At 39.8% G+C, this 17,178-nt stretch overlaps 2 protein-coding genes across 4 annotated transcripts in view; one reads left to right on the plus strand and one right to left on the minus strand.

Annotated features, from left to right (window-relative positions):
* On the plus strand, positions 1 to 11,693 carry LOC108018867 (myogenesis-regulating glycosidase). Of its 2 annotated transcripts, none has more exons than XM_017086455.4 (6): positions 1 to 467; positions 4,013 to 4,185; positions 7,702 to 7,870; positions 7,937 to 8,032; positions 8,730 to 10,575; positions 11,202 to 11,693. In XM_017086455.4, exons 1-6 carry the CDS (start codon positions 72 to 74, stop codon positions 11,336 to 11,338), a joined length of 2,817 nt encoding a protein of 938 aa, XP_016941944.3. In that variant the 5' UTR covers positions 1 to 71; the 3' UTR covers positions 11,339 to 11,693. The 2 variants fall into 2 exon arrangements, with proteins under 2 accessions (XP_016941944.3, XP_065724210.2); XM_065868138.2 differs by lacking the exon at positions 1 to 467 and adding an exon at positions 3,519 to 3,667 and having other exon boundaries at positions 4,017 to 4,185.
* The window catches only part of AdamTS-B (ADAM metallopeptidase with thrombospondin type 1 motif B), an 18,381-nt gene continuing 12,123 nt past the window's right edge, over positions 10,921 to 17,178 (minus strand). The window contains exons 8-13 of one of the 2 annotated variants that reach the window (XM_065868137.2): positions 15,434 to 15,580; positions 14,090 to 14,655; positions 13,151 to 13,278; positions 12,711 to 13,085; positions 12,074 to 12,251; positions 10,921 to 12,010 (exon numbers count right to left, since the gene is read on the minus strand). In XM_065868137.2, coding sequence (XP_065724209.2) covers positions 11,715 to 12,010; positions 12,074 to 12,251; positions 12,711 to 13,085; positions 13,151 to 13,278; positions 14,090 to 14,655; positions 15,434 to 15,580 — 1,690 coding nt within the window. In that variant the 3' untranslated portion in view covers positions 10,921 to 11,714. Of the gene's footprint in view, positions 12,011 to 12,073; positions 12,252 to 12,710; positions 13,086 to 13,150; positions 13,279 to 14,089; positions 14,656 to 15,433; positions 15,581 to 17,178 lie in introns of those variants that run through there. The other variant, XM_017086708.4, reaches the window with a different exon arrangement.

The raw sequence follows: 17,178 nt of genomic DNA on the forward strand, positions 1-17,178 counted from the left end.
CCTTTTCATTCGCCAGTGAAACGCGTTCGGGTTTGGAACGCAGCCGCTGGAACTCAGAAGCGGTGGGTGAAATGGCCCACTCCTCGCGATCGGGAGCCGCGCAGGCGCTCAATGGCCGGCATCCGGAATTCGCCTTCGCGGACGCGGATACGGATGAGGATGAGCGGGATGGAAGGGCTGAGAGGCCGGAGCAGCGACAGCTGTTGGGAAACATGGCCAGGAAGCAATCCCTCGGCGAGCGACGTAATGTGGAGCTGCCGCTTTTGAAGGTGGTCAATGAGAAGGAACCGGAGGATCGGGAGGAACAGGAGGAGTCCACACCCACGCCCACGCCCTCGCCGGAGGCCTTTGCCCCGGGTCTCCGCCGGAACTCGATATCCATGCCATCGGGCATCAATGCCCTGGATCTGGAGGCACTGCGTCTGCGACACCAGATGCAGCCACAGGATGCGCTGCACGAGGAGATTGTGAGTATTGCTTTGGTATCTTTATTTGAAGGGTCTTTCTAAACCTCTCATACAAATTTAATCAATGTCAGATGGAATACTTTTGGAATATAGTATATAATATTTTAGGCTTAGACCTTTTTTTTTAATATTGTCTTAAATTATTTTAAAGAAATGTAGGGACATATATACTTAAATTCTAAATTTTAATATTATTACTCAATGGGAAATATAATTATAGAGTATAAGGTTTGAAAAAAGAACAATAAATCAATACACAGATAATACGTCAATATAGTCTGTCTTTTTTTTTAAACTGAAAACTAAAAAAGCTGTACCTTTTTTTGCGAGCTTTCAAAGTAGGTTGTTAGAATGTAATAAGCTATATAAACAATTTTTTATATACTTTAATAATTTTCAACCATTTGTAAGAAAGTTACCATATTTGATTGTTTTTTTAAACACTTCTTTTAAGTATTATTTTTTTAGTATAACATATAATTATATTTAATACCTCAATCAAGAAACTTTGAGTTAAAGTAGTCAACATACTTTTTAAAAGGTCTGTAAGTCTAGGGTATTTTACGATCGGGGCACTGAAATAAAGCGTTCTTTCTTTCATATTGTATCTTTTTTGTACATTTAAGTATTTAATTGCAGCAAACCAGTTGAGCAGCTAAGCCTCTCATTCGAAATTAAAATACAATGCGTAATTAAGCGAGGCGTCATCGCCTCTAGTCTGTGATTCTCGCCGGTTTACAGAAAGTTCCCCAAAATAATATCCAACCGTTAATTGAGCCTTAATTATATGAAGTTGGCAAGCAATCCACATGTGACAAAAAACCCGAAATCCAGTTAATAGTCACATGATGGTCCTACGGTACAAATGGGCACCATTATTTTAGCACTTTAGTTATACAACACATTTGTTTGCTTACAGTAAAATTATTTAGAGAATTCCAGGCTGACTGGCTCGCTTAAATATCCATTAAAAATTATAATATATCAAATTAAAAAACCATTAAGGTATGCATAGTGCTCCAAATACGAATTCATAGCTACCGAGTGGTTCCGATATTAGCATAATCATTTATGCTAACAAGATATTATCATCTGAAACAATTTAATTTCGTACAAATTAAAACGAGTTGGCGAAGAAGCCATTTAAAGTTAAAACTTGTTTTTGATCTGCAAATAAAAATAAAACTTGCATGTTATAGGCACCTATGAATACTGATTGATCGAAGTGATAAAATAATGATTGATTACTGATATTTCACATTTTTCCAACACCACCCCCCTTCTGTAGTATTCAAATTGAATTATTAGCGCAACCAATATTCTTCCCGTGGGAGATTATGTATATAAGTTTTTAGATGTGTTAGCACTCGAACTCATTACTGATGTCAGAAAGAAGCGGTGTATGACTTGCGCTAATTATAGAGATGCAAACAAGCCGTCGGGGCGGGCGAAGGGGGCGTGGCCAGGCCAACGCGGCGTATGTGTGATGTAGCCAAGCAATCAAATGTCACACATGCCAAAAATCACACATACGCAGTGTGGTCTTTGCGCAGGCTGCCTGAAAGTATGCCATTGTTATTTATCCTCTTTAGTGACAGGAAACCTTTGGCTTTTAAAGCGAAAAGAGCTGGGAAAGTAATGAATAAATAAATATTTAAAGAGTGAAATAAATGACAAGCCACGCAGATTTAATTAGCGAGTTATTTTGTCTCTTATTTTCACGTTTTGCCGGTAAAAATTAATTGCAATCACTGAGAAAGCCAACTATGAATTACAAAAAATAGTGATATAAACAAGCCTTAAAGAAAAGAAAAAGTAGCTTAAATAGTTGTGAATTTTGGGATTAAAGCAATAAAATCGAATGAAAAGTTTTAAAATATACACTTTAATTTTTTTAAGTTGTTACAAAACTTCTTATATTAAAAAAAAATTCATAAAACAGGACTTTTTTCCTTAATATGGTTAATCTAGCTTGTTTTATAATTTATTTGTAAATATATTTAAAGCAAAATCAATTAATTATTATATATACAGAACTTTGGTTCTAAGTCGACGTCTACAAAATTCCTGACTTTCTAAATGGAAATTTTTAACCAGATTCCATTTTTTGCAAAATAATATAAAATAAATTAGTAAAAAGCATATGGCTTTGCCACATTTTTTTATGAGAATCAAATTATTTCCCCTTGAATATGGCTTGCGCATGGATTTATTTAGCAGTGTATCAGTGTATTTATGGCCAGTCGCCGCGATTAAAGGCTAAATCGAGCGCTACCGTTCGGCGCTAAAAAAATAAAGCTAAAGTGGTACGTACATAACCAATCAGGGTATCACAATTAATTTACGACTACCGGGTAATTCTATCAAAATCAAAATCAAATTCCCTCTCACTTGCGGGCATTTCGCCCGGCTTTTTCGAGTCGATTCAACTTGGTGGCGATTATTCTGAGTGTGGGTGTGAATATTCCCACTCAACGCCCCACTGTGACTGCGCTGCCGACGTCTGCGTCGACTGAGGCAGCGGCGGTAGCCGAGGCAGAGGCAGCGACGGCGAGAGCGGAGCGATTAAAACGCATAAATTGAGGCTTCAAAAACAATATTCAGGCAATAGCAATCCAGCAATTATCAACGGTTAACAGTGCGATCGCGGCATTAACAGCGTTCGGTTCGGTGCCCTATTTAATTATTCAGAAACTTTCGAATATTCTTGACTTGAAAGAAAGACATACATTATTAAAATAATTATTAAACATTTAATTGGTTTTCTGTATTGATTTTAGCAAAACTTCTTAAGAAAAACATACCCATTTAAGCCCAGATCGGAAAATATCGCATCGGTGACCTATATTTTTTTGGATCCCTAAAATAAAAATAAATTAACAAAGTAGATTAACATTTGTTGTTTACCAATGACTTTGTGAAATGTGATCAAATTTAATATGTGGTTGATTTCTTATCAGGGTATACAAACAATATACCATTAATAAAACGTTAATAGTTTTACCTATAAAAATTCGAAATATCATATTGCATATCTTATATTCAGTGATATAAATAAAACCCTTAAGTGTCCAAAATGAGCTCACCCAACAGTCGTTTTATCCTGTCGAGTGTTCCCAGCGAGGATCAGCCACCGGATAAAGATATAGAAACCGATATAATACTCGATATCAGTGCGGATTTGGATAAGGATAAGGCAGGTACTAAGTCTGGCTGTCAGCTTATAAAAAAATCCAAACGGATGATATTACTGGTCCGGGTTTTGCGGTAATATTGAGCCACCTTGACGGGGCTCTCTGCGGTAACGCCTCCGTGCTAATTGTACTCACCTTGCCCAAGTGCAGGCAGGTGCCAAAAGCCCAGCACCCCAAGCAGAACCGATCCAGTATTCGTACCCCCCATATATATGTTATATATATGTCATGCCCCTCCAAAATCCCACACGCTTTCAGTTACAATTGTTTACTGTTTGCATTATCTATAGTGTGGTGGATAGTGTAACGAACCGAATGCGACTATTGGCTATATAAATTCCTGTTTTCCAGATAGCCGACGATGCGGCCTCCAGCCTGGGCACTCCGGGCGTTACGGCGCCGACGACATCGGCGAATACGCCGGATAAGGCCGTCAGCGGTACGGCCATCAATTTCGCCAACGCCGGCAGCGCCAACGATGACAGCGATGACGAGTTCGGGAACGCCAGAAAACCAGTCCACCGGTGAGTGATTTGTTCCGATACCATATACACATATCCTAAAAAGAATACATTAAAACATTTTACAATTTTTGTGTATCTTAAGTGCTTTTTAATCGATTTTTATTATGATATGATACTGATTTTTTATTGGATATACTAACATTTTGCCATATTTGTTTAAAAACTTTTTGTAGCATTTTTACCTTTTAAATCTATAAGATCAATTTTAGAAGCCAATATTTACCTATTAATGTTTAAATTTAGGAACACAATTTTTTTGTCGGCTTAATTTTATAAACATTTTTTCCAATATTGATAAAACTTTTCTTTAACTTAAGTATGGTCTTATTTACCTTTTGTAAAACTTATGATATGTTTAATAAATAATTATTATATTTTGTTAGTCTCAATATTTATAATTTTAAAGCCTATCGAAAATTAATTGATCTTATAATTTGTTTATTTAAATTAAAAGGTACTGAAAACCTATCCACTGATCAAAATTATAATTACATAACTCTACAATATGAACAGAAAAAGTAAATGATTTATTAATGTTACTGCCTAATAATTAGCACTACAGAGTGAGTCAACTATTTTAAAGACATCGTTTTAAATACTAATGATGATTAACTCAAATAGCCGCTCTTAAGATCCTTAAAGATAAAGGGTCGCCGACAGGATACCCAAATTCTTGGCTAGTCTTCCATCCAGAATCCAGAATAAAGATACTCTAATCTTAACTCACGCTGTCATTCTGCACATTTCCCATTTGATTCATCGGGCAATTAGATTAATTAATTGAAAGTCGCTGCCTTTTGTCTCCGAACGACAGTAATTCAATTGTGGCGTCTACATCGAGTGGAACGTGCCTTTCCCAACATTCCCCCCCGATATTAACGCCCGATTTGCAACGCCCCATTCCAAGCATCGGTATCGGTTACAGTTATTGCCCACTTCCATGCTAATTCAATTGCAATTTTCATTCGACTTTTCCCCGCCTGGGCAATTTGAGGCGAGTTGCGCTGTGAATTCCTATGATTACCTATTCGGAATCGGGCAAGTGTTGGCCGAATAACAGTTATTATTAACGATATAATATAAAACACTGGGCGTAACTCTGATATTAGCATGGGAACAAATAATAAAATAATATTTATTTATATAACAAATAGGTACCAAACAAAATATTACAACTGACCTCAAGATTTATCTATATTTTCCTTGCATCTTAAGGTTTTTGATTAAACTGCTTGCGGTTAAACTTAAAGAAACATCATGCATATTCAAAAGATGCAAAAGATTCTCTTAAATGAAAATCCCCTCAAGGAACTGATGTATTCACATTACATGTATTTAATACTAGCTTAATCATCTGATTTCATGCCAATTTGAAGCAGCTAAAACCAGCTGACTCTAACACTTATAATTCTTTTTTCAAGGGTTCTGTTATCAGAAATTGCATTGTAAGTTTTTGAGTGATTAAAAATCAGCATAGCAACTTCAGGGTAGACAAACAATCATATAAGATGCAGTCAATTTTGATCATAAAGCTCTGTAAAATAAAAAAAGTTGTATTCATTTAAATTTTTGTTTCAAAAAGTATCTCAAAGTATCTTTTCAGTTCAGTGTTATAAGTGCATAATGCTTAATTAAAGAAATCAATGTCAGTACACAAATCAACTAAACATTTCCTGCTTATTTTTAATGGAAAATGCTAAGTTTGTCTAAGTTTACTCATTAGACCCAAGGAATCAGAGGGTGTTAAAAAGTCCAAATATAATATTATAATAGGAATGCTAAATAAGCAGAGATCCCAAACATAAATCTGAGTGTTACTGTTTTTTTATAATATCAAAAAATCGATGATACCTAATCTTCCATCAATTTCAAAGTAAATCCTATCTTTGACAAAGGAGTACGTAAAAAAACGCTTTAGTTTTTTTTTTATAAAAAAGGTATATCTGTTATTCCTAAATATTCTTTGGGAACTTTGTGAGATTTCTCTAAATGCCCGTGTCATTCAGATGTTAAGGTTGTGATCAAAATTTGTATCTAATAATACTGCTTAAAATCTTTAAGATATCTCTAAGTTCCCATGTCACACAGCTTTCTTATAAGAAGGGTATATCAGTAATACTACAAAATACTAGTGGAACTCTGTAAGATCTCTCCAAAGACCCGTGTCATACGGCTTTTGCCGGCACACACACGCGATGAGGGCAATTTAAGTGCTTAGGCACAGCGACGGGTCTCCAATCTGCTTGCGGATGATAAGTTAATTTGGAGGCGAGGAAGCTCCAGCAAAAGTACGCGACCCGGACTCTACAGATCTGGAGCTGTATCTTTTTACTGGGCTATAGCGACATAAACGAGTCTCGGCTCAGTTGATGATCGTGATTGGGCGTGATAACATCCGTATATCTGTATATCAAACTGCATTCGAGTTATATATACTTATATATATATAACATATATATATCGGCTATAGGCCCCGGGGAGTGTTTATGACTTTGAGAGCAAAGCCAAGCCGCTTATCAACTGTAAATAAATCAGGCCAAGCAAGTATATATACATATATATATATTATATGGCACAATATCAGCTGCCCAGATTTTCGTGTTTCGCTTTCTGCCACTTTTGGGTTCTGCGATTTGTTTACGCGAGATTTGCATACCGACGGAGCGAAAAGTGTGCGTTATGCAAATTGCTCTGGGGCCTCGCGAGGTGGGCTTAACGACCGTCTTCCGCCCCGATAAGGGCGATAAGCCGTTGCAAGTTCAGGGTCCATGGCATACGGTTGCATCTTCTCGTTTGTACAAGTGTACTACCTCTTATCTTATTGGGAATTTTTAAGATTTCTCAGTCACTGCACGCAATACAAGTTTGATCTACTCAGTTTGATTATCTTTGGAAACATTTTTTAATATTGCTACTTTTTGAATAAATACCTACAAAATATAGTATATAGAATTATATACCAGCTTTAATTTGTTAAAATAAAATAAATAAATAATACATCCAAAGTGTATCTAGGAGATACATGTCCTTAATCCATTTATGATTTCAAATTCTTTTGCTAAGGTTTTATTCTTGTTTTAAATTCAAACCGTTTCCTTCTTATGTGCAATGCATATCAGCTGTCTAGGTAATATTTATGACAGCTTTGCTTATCGGTATCATAAATTTATTAAGGTACTATCGCTTGATGAACTTTATGTATATCAAAGAGACAACAAGCGGAGGTATTCTTCGTTTTTATGGGTTCTCAGACAAAAATGTTATGATCGTGTCTATAAAATGAACAATATCTTCTTTTTTTTTAATTTATAAGAGCAAAGATATGAGGGGATATACTTACAGTATGCTGATAGAATTATTTATGGATAACAAAAATTAAATTCGCAGATTTTACCAACTGAAAAACCTTTTAGATATCATATTTTCTAAACGTTGTTTAGATTCTAAGAAAATTATTAATATTTTAAAGGTAATATTTATAGTCATATTGTAAACATATGTGAATTTTTCCGGCAGAGATCGTTTCCGCAGCCGGAGACGTGCCTCGATTGCCCCTCTGCCCGCCCTGAGATTGAACTCCAAGGAGATGTTGGCCAGCGACTTCGATAGCCACAGTTTGGCCTCCAACCAGGCCTCCATCACCAGTGTCAATTCCCTGGCCAGTTTACTGCGCGAAAAGATGCAGGTGGGTCCGCCCTATCTCTTCCACAGTTCAAAGGTCATTTTCTAATAATTGTTTATTTCTCCTCAGGCCTTTCCACAGCTGATAAGAAAGAAGAAGCGGGAGACCAAGGACTACAAAATCAAGATATTCGTCATCATCATGTTTTTCATGATCATATTTCTGGTAAGCAGTTTTAATCTGTTTCAGCAATCTGTTCAGTCAATCACTCAGTATTTCAGATCACCAGCATAGTGAGTGATCATAAACATGGTGAAGAGCTTTTAATAGAGTTTCTAGATTATTTGCAAGCGAAAATTCTTAAAATCAATAAGACGATGACTGTGTACAGTTGCTTGATGTTTTAGGGGCCGATTTAAACTTGTCGAAACGAACTGGCTTCAAAAGATAAAAGTATTTCGTCCATTTAGATAAAGTCTGCTAAATGGGTTTTATGGGTTCTCAAGAGTACATTTTGAAGTCTTAAGCCCCCATTTAAGCTGTTTATCATATTGCTTTTTATTTTAAAAGGGCTTTGAAAAGTGTCATATCTTGACAAAGTTTTTACCAAACTGAAGATGGTCTTAAAACGTTACTTACTGATATGGTATCTTTGAAGGAACTCTTTTAAATTTCATTCATCGTTTATTTTTGTAGTAGTAGGAAATATTAATGAGGGATAAATGTAATATTATATGTAATATTGTATATTAAATTCATTAGGACCATAAATGTTTGTTTTTGGTACTTTGTGGACCATGAAAGTTGTATATCATTTCGGGATTCTTTTCATAAAATAATATGCTATATATATCTTTTCACTACCTCTACCTCTAGTACCATCCCAGAAACCCATTTCTAATAGATAACCCTTTTCTTACAGATCGGCTATGCGTACGTGGCCTACCACCAGCAGATGCTCACGAAGAGCTACTTCCAGAAGATCAAGTTCAACTCGCACGATCGTATCTTCCGGATCCTGAGCCACGAGGACAAGGAGGTGATATCGGGCCAGTTGGGCGTGACGCTGGGCTTCGATACGGCTCCGTTCCACTGCCTGGAGGATCATCGGCGGAGTGATGGCAGCGTGTGCATCGAGTGGAACGGGGTGGCCCGTCTGCATCTGAACTTCGAGGACAAGGGGGTTTTCCGATGCTACACCCTGCAGTGGCAGGCCCTGACCCAGGGTCTGTTGCCCACCGATTGCTATGAACTGAAGCGCGACAATGGGCTGTGGTTTGGCGGCGGGGTCACCAAGGGTCAGGAGTGGTCCCTGAGCTATGCCAACTTTGATTTTGCCCCCTACGCCTCCGGTGACAGTAAGATCCATCAGTTTGGCAATGGGGTGAAGAGGTACTTTATCAACTCCATAGGTGTGGCCATGCAGGTAAGTGAGAGGACCCCACTGCAATTGGGTGTCAACCGGACGGAGAATAGATTCTGCTTGCGGGCGGCCAACGATGAGTTCACCTTTGTGAATCGACTGACCCCGCTGCCCCAGTTGGATTACCGCATTTGCACCACCGAGGATATGCGAAGTCTTCACATGCTGATGACCCAGCAGAGCCTGTGGGATGGCCTCAAGAAGACGGACATGGAGGTGTTGAATTCCCTTCTAGAGGAACCCGTTTGGCGCATCCCGCACACCGAAGACCCGGATTCCCTTAACGAAACCGCCATTTGTGATTACTCGGAAAGTGCCATTGCCATGGGCTTGGGCCACATCGTGATCAATGAGTTCTGGCAGGAGAATATCGGGGACTTTACGGTGGACAAGGCCAGGTTTCCCACTCTCAAGGACACCATACGTGTGCTCGATCGCAGGGGTTTCAAGGTGGTCCTAACCATACAGCCCTTCATCAGCACGGACAGTGCTAATTTCAAGGATGCAGTGAAGCGAAAGCTGTTGATCTACGAACGCCACTCGGAACGGAGTATTCCCGCCCTGACCAGGTACAAGAGTAGCTCCAGTGCCGGAGTTCTGGATATCACCAATAATGCCTCGGTGCCCTGGCTGCTGGAGAAGTTGCAGCGCCTGAAGGAGGAGTACGGAGTGCAGAGCTTCTATCTGGATTTGGGTACCGGTTATAATCTACCGCATTACTATCAATGCCGCCAGACCCTGGATAATCCGGATACGTATGCCAGACTGTTCACGGCCAGCTTGGAGGGAGCCGGCTTGATGGCCGTTTCAACGGCAAGTGTGGTGCCCAAACCGCCCACTTTCCTCAGCACTCCGCCGGCGAATGCCACCTGGGAGGGATTGAGGGAGACCCTGGGAGCTGTGCTCAACTACGGCGTCATTGGCTATCCCTTCGTCCTGCCCGGCGTGATTGGAGGCGACTATCTGCTGCAGCGACCGCTCTCCAAGATGGTCTCCTTCTATTCGATGGCCCAGCCCCCGTTGCCCGATCCGGAACTCTTCATCCGGTGGCTCCAATTGGCCACCTTCATGCCGGCCATGCAGTTCAGCCACCTGCCCTCGGAGTATCGCAGTGACCTGGTCACCCGGGTGGCCCAGGAGCTGAAGGAGGTGCGCACCAACGATGTGATTCCGCTGCTCAAGAAGTACTTGAAGTCCTCGATGGACGAGGGATTGCCCCTGGTGCGACCGCTCTGGATGATGGATCCCCACGATCCCGCCTGCCTCATCGTCAGCGATGAGTTCTCCGTGGGCGAGGAGCTGATCGTGGCGCCCATTCTGCATGCCAAGCGCCAGGAGAGAGAGGGTGAGTCCAAGTTAGAAATAGCACTAGGGATTCAAGATCTTTTAAGGGAATATTTCATTCACTTTTACTCCCTTATGGGCCTAAAAACGTTTTTTTTTTGATATTTTGTTAGATTTTTAAAATATTTTTTACTTTTTATGGAATTTTTAAGATATGAATGAATCATAACATTATTGTTTTCAACGTTTCTGAAGTCGTATAAGTAGATATTTTAAAAGATTGTTGTCTTTCTCTGAAGTTTTAAAACTCTCTTATCATAACTTCATTATTTGTTGATGGGGCTTGGTTTGGTATACCTATAAAAGTTTATTTATTAAATGTTCAAGCAATCCGTGCTTAAAAATCTTAAAAAAATATTTAACTTTTTCTATATTAATAAAATTTAAATTTCTCTGATCATGAAAAATGATTATTTTTTAAAAGATCTTAGAGTAGTATACCATTAAAAGTATTTTGTTTATTCTGCAATGAATCTTTTGCGTTCAAATCTCAGTCGATCCCATTACTAAAATTTATAGTATTGGTTAGGCAAGTTATGGGGTGGGAAATATGTGATATATCATATAACTTGGTATATATATTCATATTTAAGTAAAACATTATTAATTCGATACCTATTCTTTCAGTTTACCTGCCACAGGGCGTGTGGAAGGATGGCATCGATGGATCGCTGAGGAAGGGCAGCCGCTGGATGCACGGCTACCGAGTGCCCACGGATAAGATAGCCTACTTCCGCAAGATGCCGGATAACACTCGCTTCTAGGAGGTGAACTCCCTATCCACCCATCCATTATCCACTATCGATTAGCTGCCCCAGAACCACAACCCTTGTGATATGAACTACATAGACAGCCGGCAATTCCGCATACATCTATTCTGTATTGAGTAACCTAAATACTACATATATATATATATATATATCTATCGATAAGCCCGCGATCGTAATACATAAGATGCCTTATCGCTAGCGCTTAAGCATTATCCTTAGCCTATGTAATTTCGTTTTTTTTTTGTTTGTTCGTTTGTGCGTATGATTAGTTAAGTACATCTGGGATGATCGCTTACTCGCTGAATAAATATGTTCGATTATAAAGTACTGTTCAAGTACTGTCAATAAATATAGGGTTGTTTATCTTTTGCTACTTGGTTCTGCAATCGGGCAGCGAGGATTCGCAGGGCTCCATTTCCGGTGGCTTCTGCAGGAGTCCGCATTCCGCATCGGCCACCACCACATCGTGTTGGTCCAGACAAACGACGGATCGCCGGCGGAGTGGAGGAGTGACTGATCCTCCCGGGGGACGACACGTCAGGGGACAGAATTGCCAAGGACCTGGCCACCAGTGGGCAGGACACGGCTGCTCGCCACATCCCCGCGACTGCCGAAGAGGCCTCTTGTTCTTGGCGTGCGTCCAACAGGGCAATGTATCAGCCAGACCTTTGGGATCGGTGATTATTTATTATAGCTAATTATATTCCAGGAAAAAATAGGTGGACTCACCCTTGCCGTTCTCCTGGCAGATGGGCTCCCGGTGCTGAACTCCGCCCCCACAGCTGGCGGAGCACGTGGTCCAGTTGCCCAGGCGCCACAGGAACTGCCTGCCGGCACTCACATTCAGTGCGGGCAGCGTGAACTCGTAGAAAATGCCAGCGTTGCTCTCATTGCCGCGCACAATAGCCTGGGAAAACAAATGAAAATCAGTAAAATTTCTAGGATACTAAATATTTAAAAAGAGATGTTGCAGTTTAGCCCTAGGTGTCCAAAATTGGGACACCAGAACATTAATTAGTAACCAGCATTTTAACCCGAAGAAATAAAAACCTATAAAGTATATATATTCTTGATCAGGATCATTAGCCGAGTTGATCTAGCCATGCCCGTCTGTCTGTATAAAGGCACTCTAATTAGCGTCCAAGTTTTTAAAAATATAGATTCTGTTCTGATTATCAATACCCATTTACATACCAAAAATTGTTCGAATCGGACCATTCATTAAAAGGTTATAAGCAATTAAAGTGTTTAATCTCGGAAACAGCAAATTTGCTGCATGCATATCTCCATCTCCCTCGCACTTCTTTTAGCTCAGTTACGGGTATCTATAGCGTTCTTTCTTGTTTTCTCATTTAAGTCCACTTACGTATAGCGATATGGAATGCTGGATGGGCTGAGGTATTGTGATGGTTTCCTGCTCGTCAACGCGATCGTAGAGGCTCTCGGCGCCGGCGATCTCGAACTCGCCGGGCATCGAGATGAGGCTATCCCCGTTCAGATAGAACCGATCCCCGCTGGCCGTGGCGATGGCAAGGAAGTGCGCCGAGTTGGCCTGCTCCCGGATGAGGATGTGCCTGGCACGCGCCGGTATGGTGACGATCTCCACGTAGGCGCCATCCTTGGCGGCAAACGGATCCTCGAACGTCTCCCTCACCGGCTGGCACTGATCGCCAGTACCGCCGCAGACACCGCAGCGATCGTCCTGCACCTCCGAGTCGACGATCCAATCGCAACCAACTTTCTGAACAAAAGGCGGTTCGGGCTCAGGGCTCAATTATATCGTACATGGGATTGGGGATACCCTACCTTGCAGATGCCGTCGATGCACATGTTGTTCGTGCCCAGCGTGCAGGGCGTCCCGTCCAGCACCGTGGAGCCCCAGTTGGCGATTATCGTGTCGTCCACGTCGCTGCAGAACAGCTTGCAGGGATTATCTGGGGGATATAACAGATTGGTAATATTTTTAAACATCATATTTTAACAAATGTATTTTTTATGCTCTAAATACATCTTAAATGCTTGTACCCTTAATAGTAATTTGTACGGGGCACCTTATCGATGTGTGTATACTAAACGCTTTTGTGCACTGTTTGTGTTGCGGCAGAGTCTGGGCAGAGCTTTTTTCTATGCCTACCGCTGTTTTAAGGCTATAATTTTTTAGTCATTTTTGTTACCCATTAATATAAAATTTAATAAAATCGAAAATCACTATTGGTTTAGCGATATATCTGACTTTTAATCTGAGATTTAGCAATAAATAGTTTGCAGGTAAAGCTTAAAGTTAATACAGTGATAAAAAAGTATTTTTAAAACTTATTATGTGCACATTGAATTTAAAATTTAGTGTTAGAATGTTAATTTAAATTTAATTTTTAAAAAAATTGAAATCAATTTTAAATATATAAATAAAAAATACAGTATTAAATAATATTTGCAATATCAAAATATTTTAAAAGATTATATCAACAAAAAAAAAATTTTATATTAAAATCAAAGACTAAAATCAGTGATATTATAAATTTTAATCGAATAATACTTGCAGATACTTTGTTAATAATATTTAAATATTTTATAAGCTTATATCAACAAAAAAGAGTTATATGTTAAAATCAAAGTTTAAAAACTGTGTATATGTATAAAGCGATGTTATACATTTTAATCGAATATGAGAAGGCAAATGTATTGTTTTTGTGGATAAAATGTAACTCATTTTTGAGAGATAATCCAAAGGTTTTGAGGACTCACTCTTGTCGAAGAACGGCAGCCACTTGTAGGTGGCTCCTTGGTAGCTGACGTTGTCGAACCGGGCACACTGCTGCGCCCGGAAGCTGGGCTCCTCCTCTGGACACGGCCGCTTCCGGCAGATCTTGTACCGCTTCCGCTCGCCGATGCAGAAGACACCGCCGTTCGCGGGCACCGGATTGTCGCACTCCCTCTTCTGGGTGGACACACCGCCGCCGCAGCTCCGTGAGCACTCGCTCCACTCGCTCCAGTCGCCCCATCCCCCATTGACCGCCGCCAGCTCCTCCCGGCGGACGCACTTCCCATTCTGGCACCACTTGTTCCGACCGCACAACGTTCCCGGGGCGGTGGGCCGCATGTGGGTGACGCACTCGCCGTTGACCCGGCACCACAGCGTCGAGCAGAACTCGTTGGGGGTGGAGCAGGCGCCCACCTCGCTGTCGGTGGTCAGGTTGAACTGGAGGCGACACTGGCCCCGGGCATTGTACCGCATCCCCGGCAGCTCGCCCGTATAGTTGTACTCGTCCAGCGGCGTCGGCGGGTCGTCCAGGCACTCGCCCAATCCTTGGCTGAAATCCAGGAAATTTTTAAAAATAAGATCGGGTTATAAGGGGAGTACACCCACTAGACCAATGCCGAAAATCACACACAACTTTTATAAATTCCTTTAGGTTATGGTTTTAAAAACAAAAAGAATCTCTTTTTAGACAATTCTTGAAACTTATATCACTATGATTTCAAAAAATCTCCATTAGGAACCAAAACCATTTTAACATATATTATAAAAATTTGGATATTAAGAACCGTTAATACAAAAGACAAAGAAAAAACATTTTTGATTAGAATCTAAATCCCATTTTACCGCCCTAAACAACCAATGTTTTTGGCTGGCATAATGAAAAAAAGGTCAGAATAATGAATGTCATACCTCGTTGAGTAATAAATTCCCCTTAGAGTGATGGAGATTTACGGAATTTGATATCAAGAACACAAACAAAATTTAATAGCTTGGAAGCGTTTCATAGACTTTAACTTGTAAACTAGTGGTCTCTGTACAAGAGTCATTATTTCCTAATATTAAAGGGCAGGTCATTTTCCCTTTTTAAAAAAAAGCTAATTCGGAAGATTTAAAAATATCAATTTTTTTAAAATATGATTAAACATTTAATAAATTTATAAACTTGTATTTTTTGTTATGAACACAAAAATGTTAAGAAATTTGGGTTCTGCCTTATACAACCTACCGCCTTAGGAACAAGAAAAAATATCAGAATTTTTTTTTTTTTTTGCTTAGTAAAAATGTGCCGTACTATCTATATCTACACATAATTTACGTGGACTACTTACTCCAGGAAGTGCGTGATGTACTTGCGGCTGCAGTTCGACCAGCAAACCTGCAGGGTGTCCGCCCCGAAAGTGGGCGTCATGATGTGCACAATGGGACCCACACGCGGATGGCAGCCAATCTTCGCGGTATCGTGGAACATCCCAAAGCTGTGGGGAAAATATATAGAAAGGAAATATGTGGGTATATCTTTGTCTAAGCAAAAAAAACGAAGAGTTGGAAACCCCGAGAGCGTAGATACAAAGTTGCAAACTGTCAGTGAGGAAATCCCCCCATCCCCAAATACCCCCTCTGTCACTCTAAAACCTGAATATTTTAATAGAATAATAGCCAATTCGGAGCAAATCGTTTCTAACATACACAAACAGATATATCCGATTAAACGAGTACCAAGCAAAACAAAAACAAACCACCTGTTTCTCCCGCCCAGGGAGATTCCGATTCCGGTCGGCTTACACAACCCATTGCCACTATATCTTGGCCGATCGGAGGGATCGGACCCAAAGAGGGGGTGTGCTGAGTCAATCGCGGACGGAGCACGCTAGACTGACTGACGGCCCCTGGGCGACACTCAGAGAAAAAACGGTGTCAAAGTGAGAAATAGCAAAATATTTAATTTTCACTTTAAAAAATTTGAAACAGATTGGACAGCCCAGAAACTAAAAAGAAAATATTTTTAAGATACTGTATCTCAGAAAGTTACGAAAAAAATTTGTAAAAATAATAATGATGTGATGATAATGCCTGAAAGAAGAATTCTTGAAGTCCCTACTTTTTCCGTTTTAGCTGGGAAAAAGCCCATTCCAAATAATGGAAATCACCTTGTAATCATAACTATTTTTTCTTGTATTAACCATAAAATGTTTTTTTTGCGAAGCAAATCATATTTTATAATGATTATTTAATCTATGCTGTGCTTAACGTTTGTCAGAACAAACTTTTTACTATAAAAGTGCACCAAATGAAAGGGCTATCAGCTAAAGACCGTTTTAACCATTATACTAAAAAATATTTATTTTTTTATATCTATATATTTTGATTATTTTTCGTAGTGTACACTTGCACAGAAGGCGGCCCACAGCCAGCCACTTGGAAACTGGAAAGCTTGGCAGCCTGGCGCGATCATCGAACGAGCGACCCAATCCAAGCCAAGCCAATCCGATCGGATCCATTCCGATCCAAATCCGCAGCTCCCCCGATAAGCCAGCAGAAACCGGACCCGGCTGTCGAATGGGTGTGAGTTGGAATGAGTCGGAGTGTCTGGGTGTGCCGATCGACTTTGATGCTGTGATCACTGTGAATCACTCGGTTCCAAGTAATTGCCGGTAATAGATCATTTTCCCTTTTCAAGTATTGTATAAGGGTCAACGGAAAATATTGCCGTAATTATACTACTTATAACTAATCATTAAATACTTAATTCTGTTTTAAGTTAACTATCTGAGAAGGCCTACTTTTCCATTGACTAGAACATACTGTTTCCATAATTGATGGATGTAATCCAATCTAAAATGCTACTACTACTTTTCATTGCAAACTTTTGGATACCTTTAAAAACTGCATAAGAAAAAATTAACAAATAAGCCACTTGATAAATACTAAAATGTATATAGACACCATTTATTTTTTAGAACTTTAGTTTAAAAAAATTCGATTGTAAAATTAAATTTAAAAAAAATGTGAAAACCAATGAAAAAAGTTGTCAAAAAATAAATCTTCCTTAAATCGATAGCAATTGAAGCAAGCT

This window comes from Drosophila suzukii, chromosome X (genome assembly GCF_043229965.1).
Source record: "Drosophila suzukii chromosome X, CBGP_Dsuzu_IsoJpt1.0, whole genome shotgun sequence".
Taxonomy (NCBI): domain Eukaryota; kingdom Metazoa; phylum Arthropoda; class Insecta; order Diptera; family Drosophilidae; genus Drosophila; species Drosophila suzukii.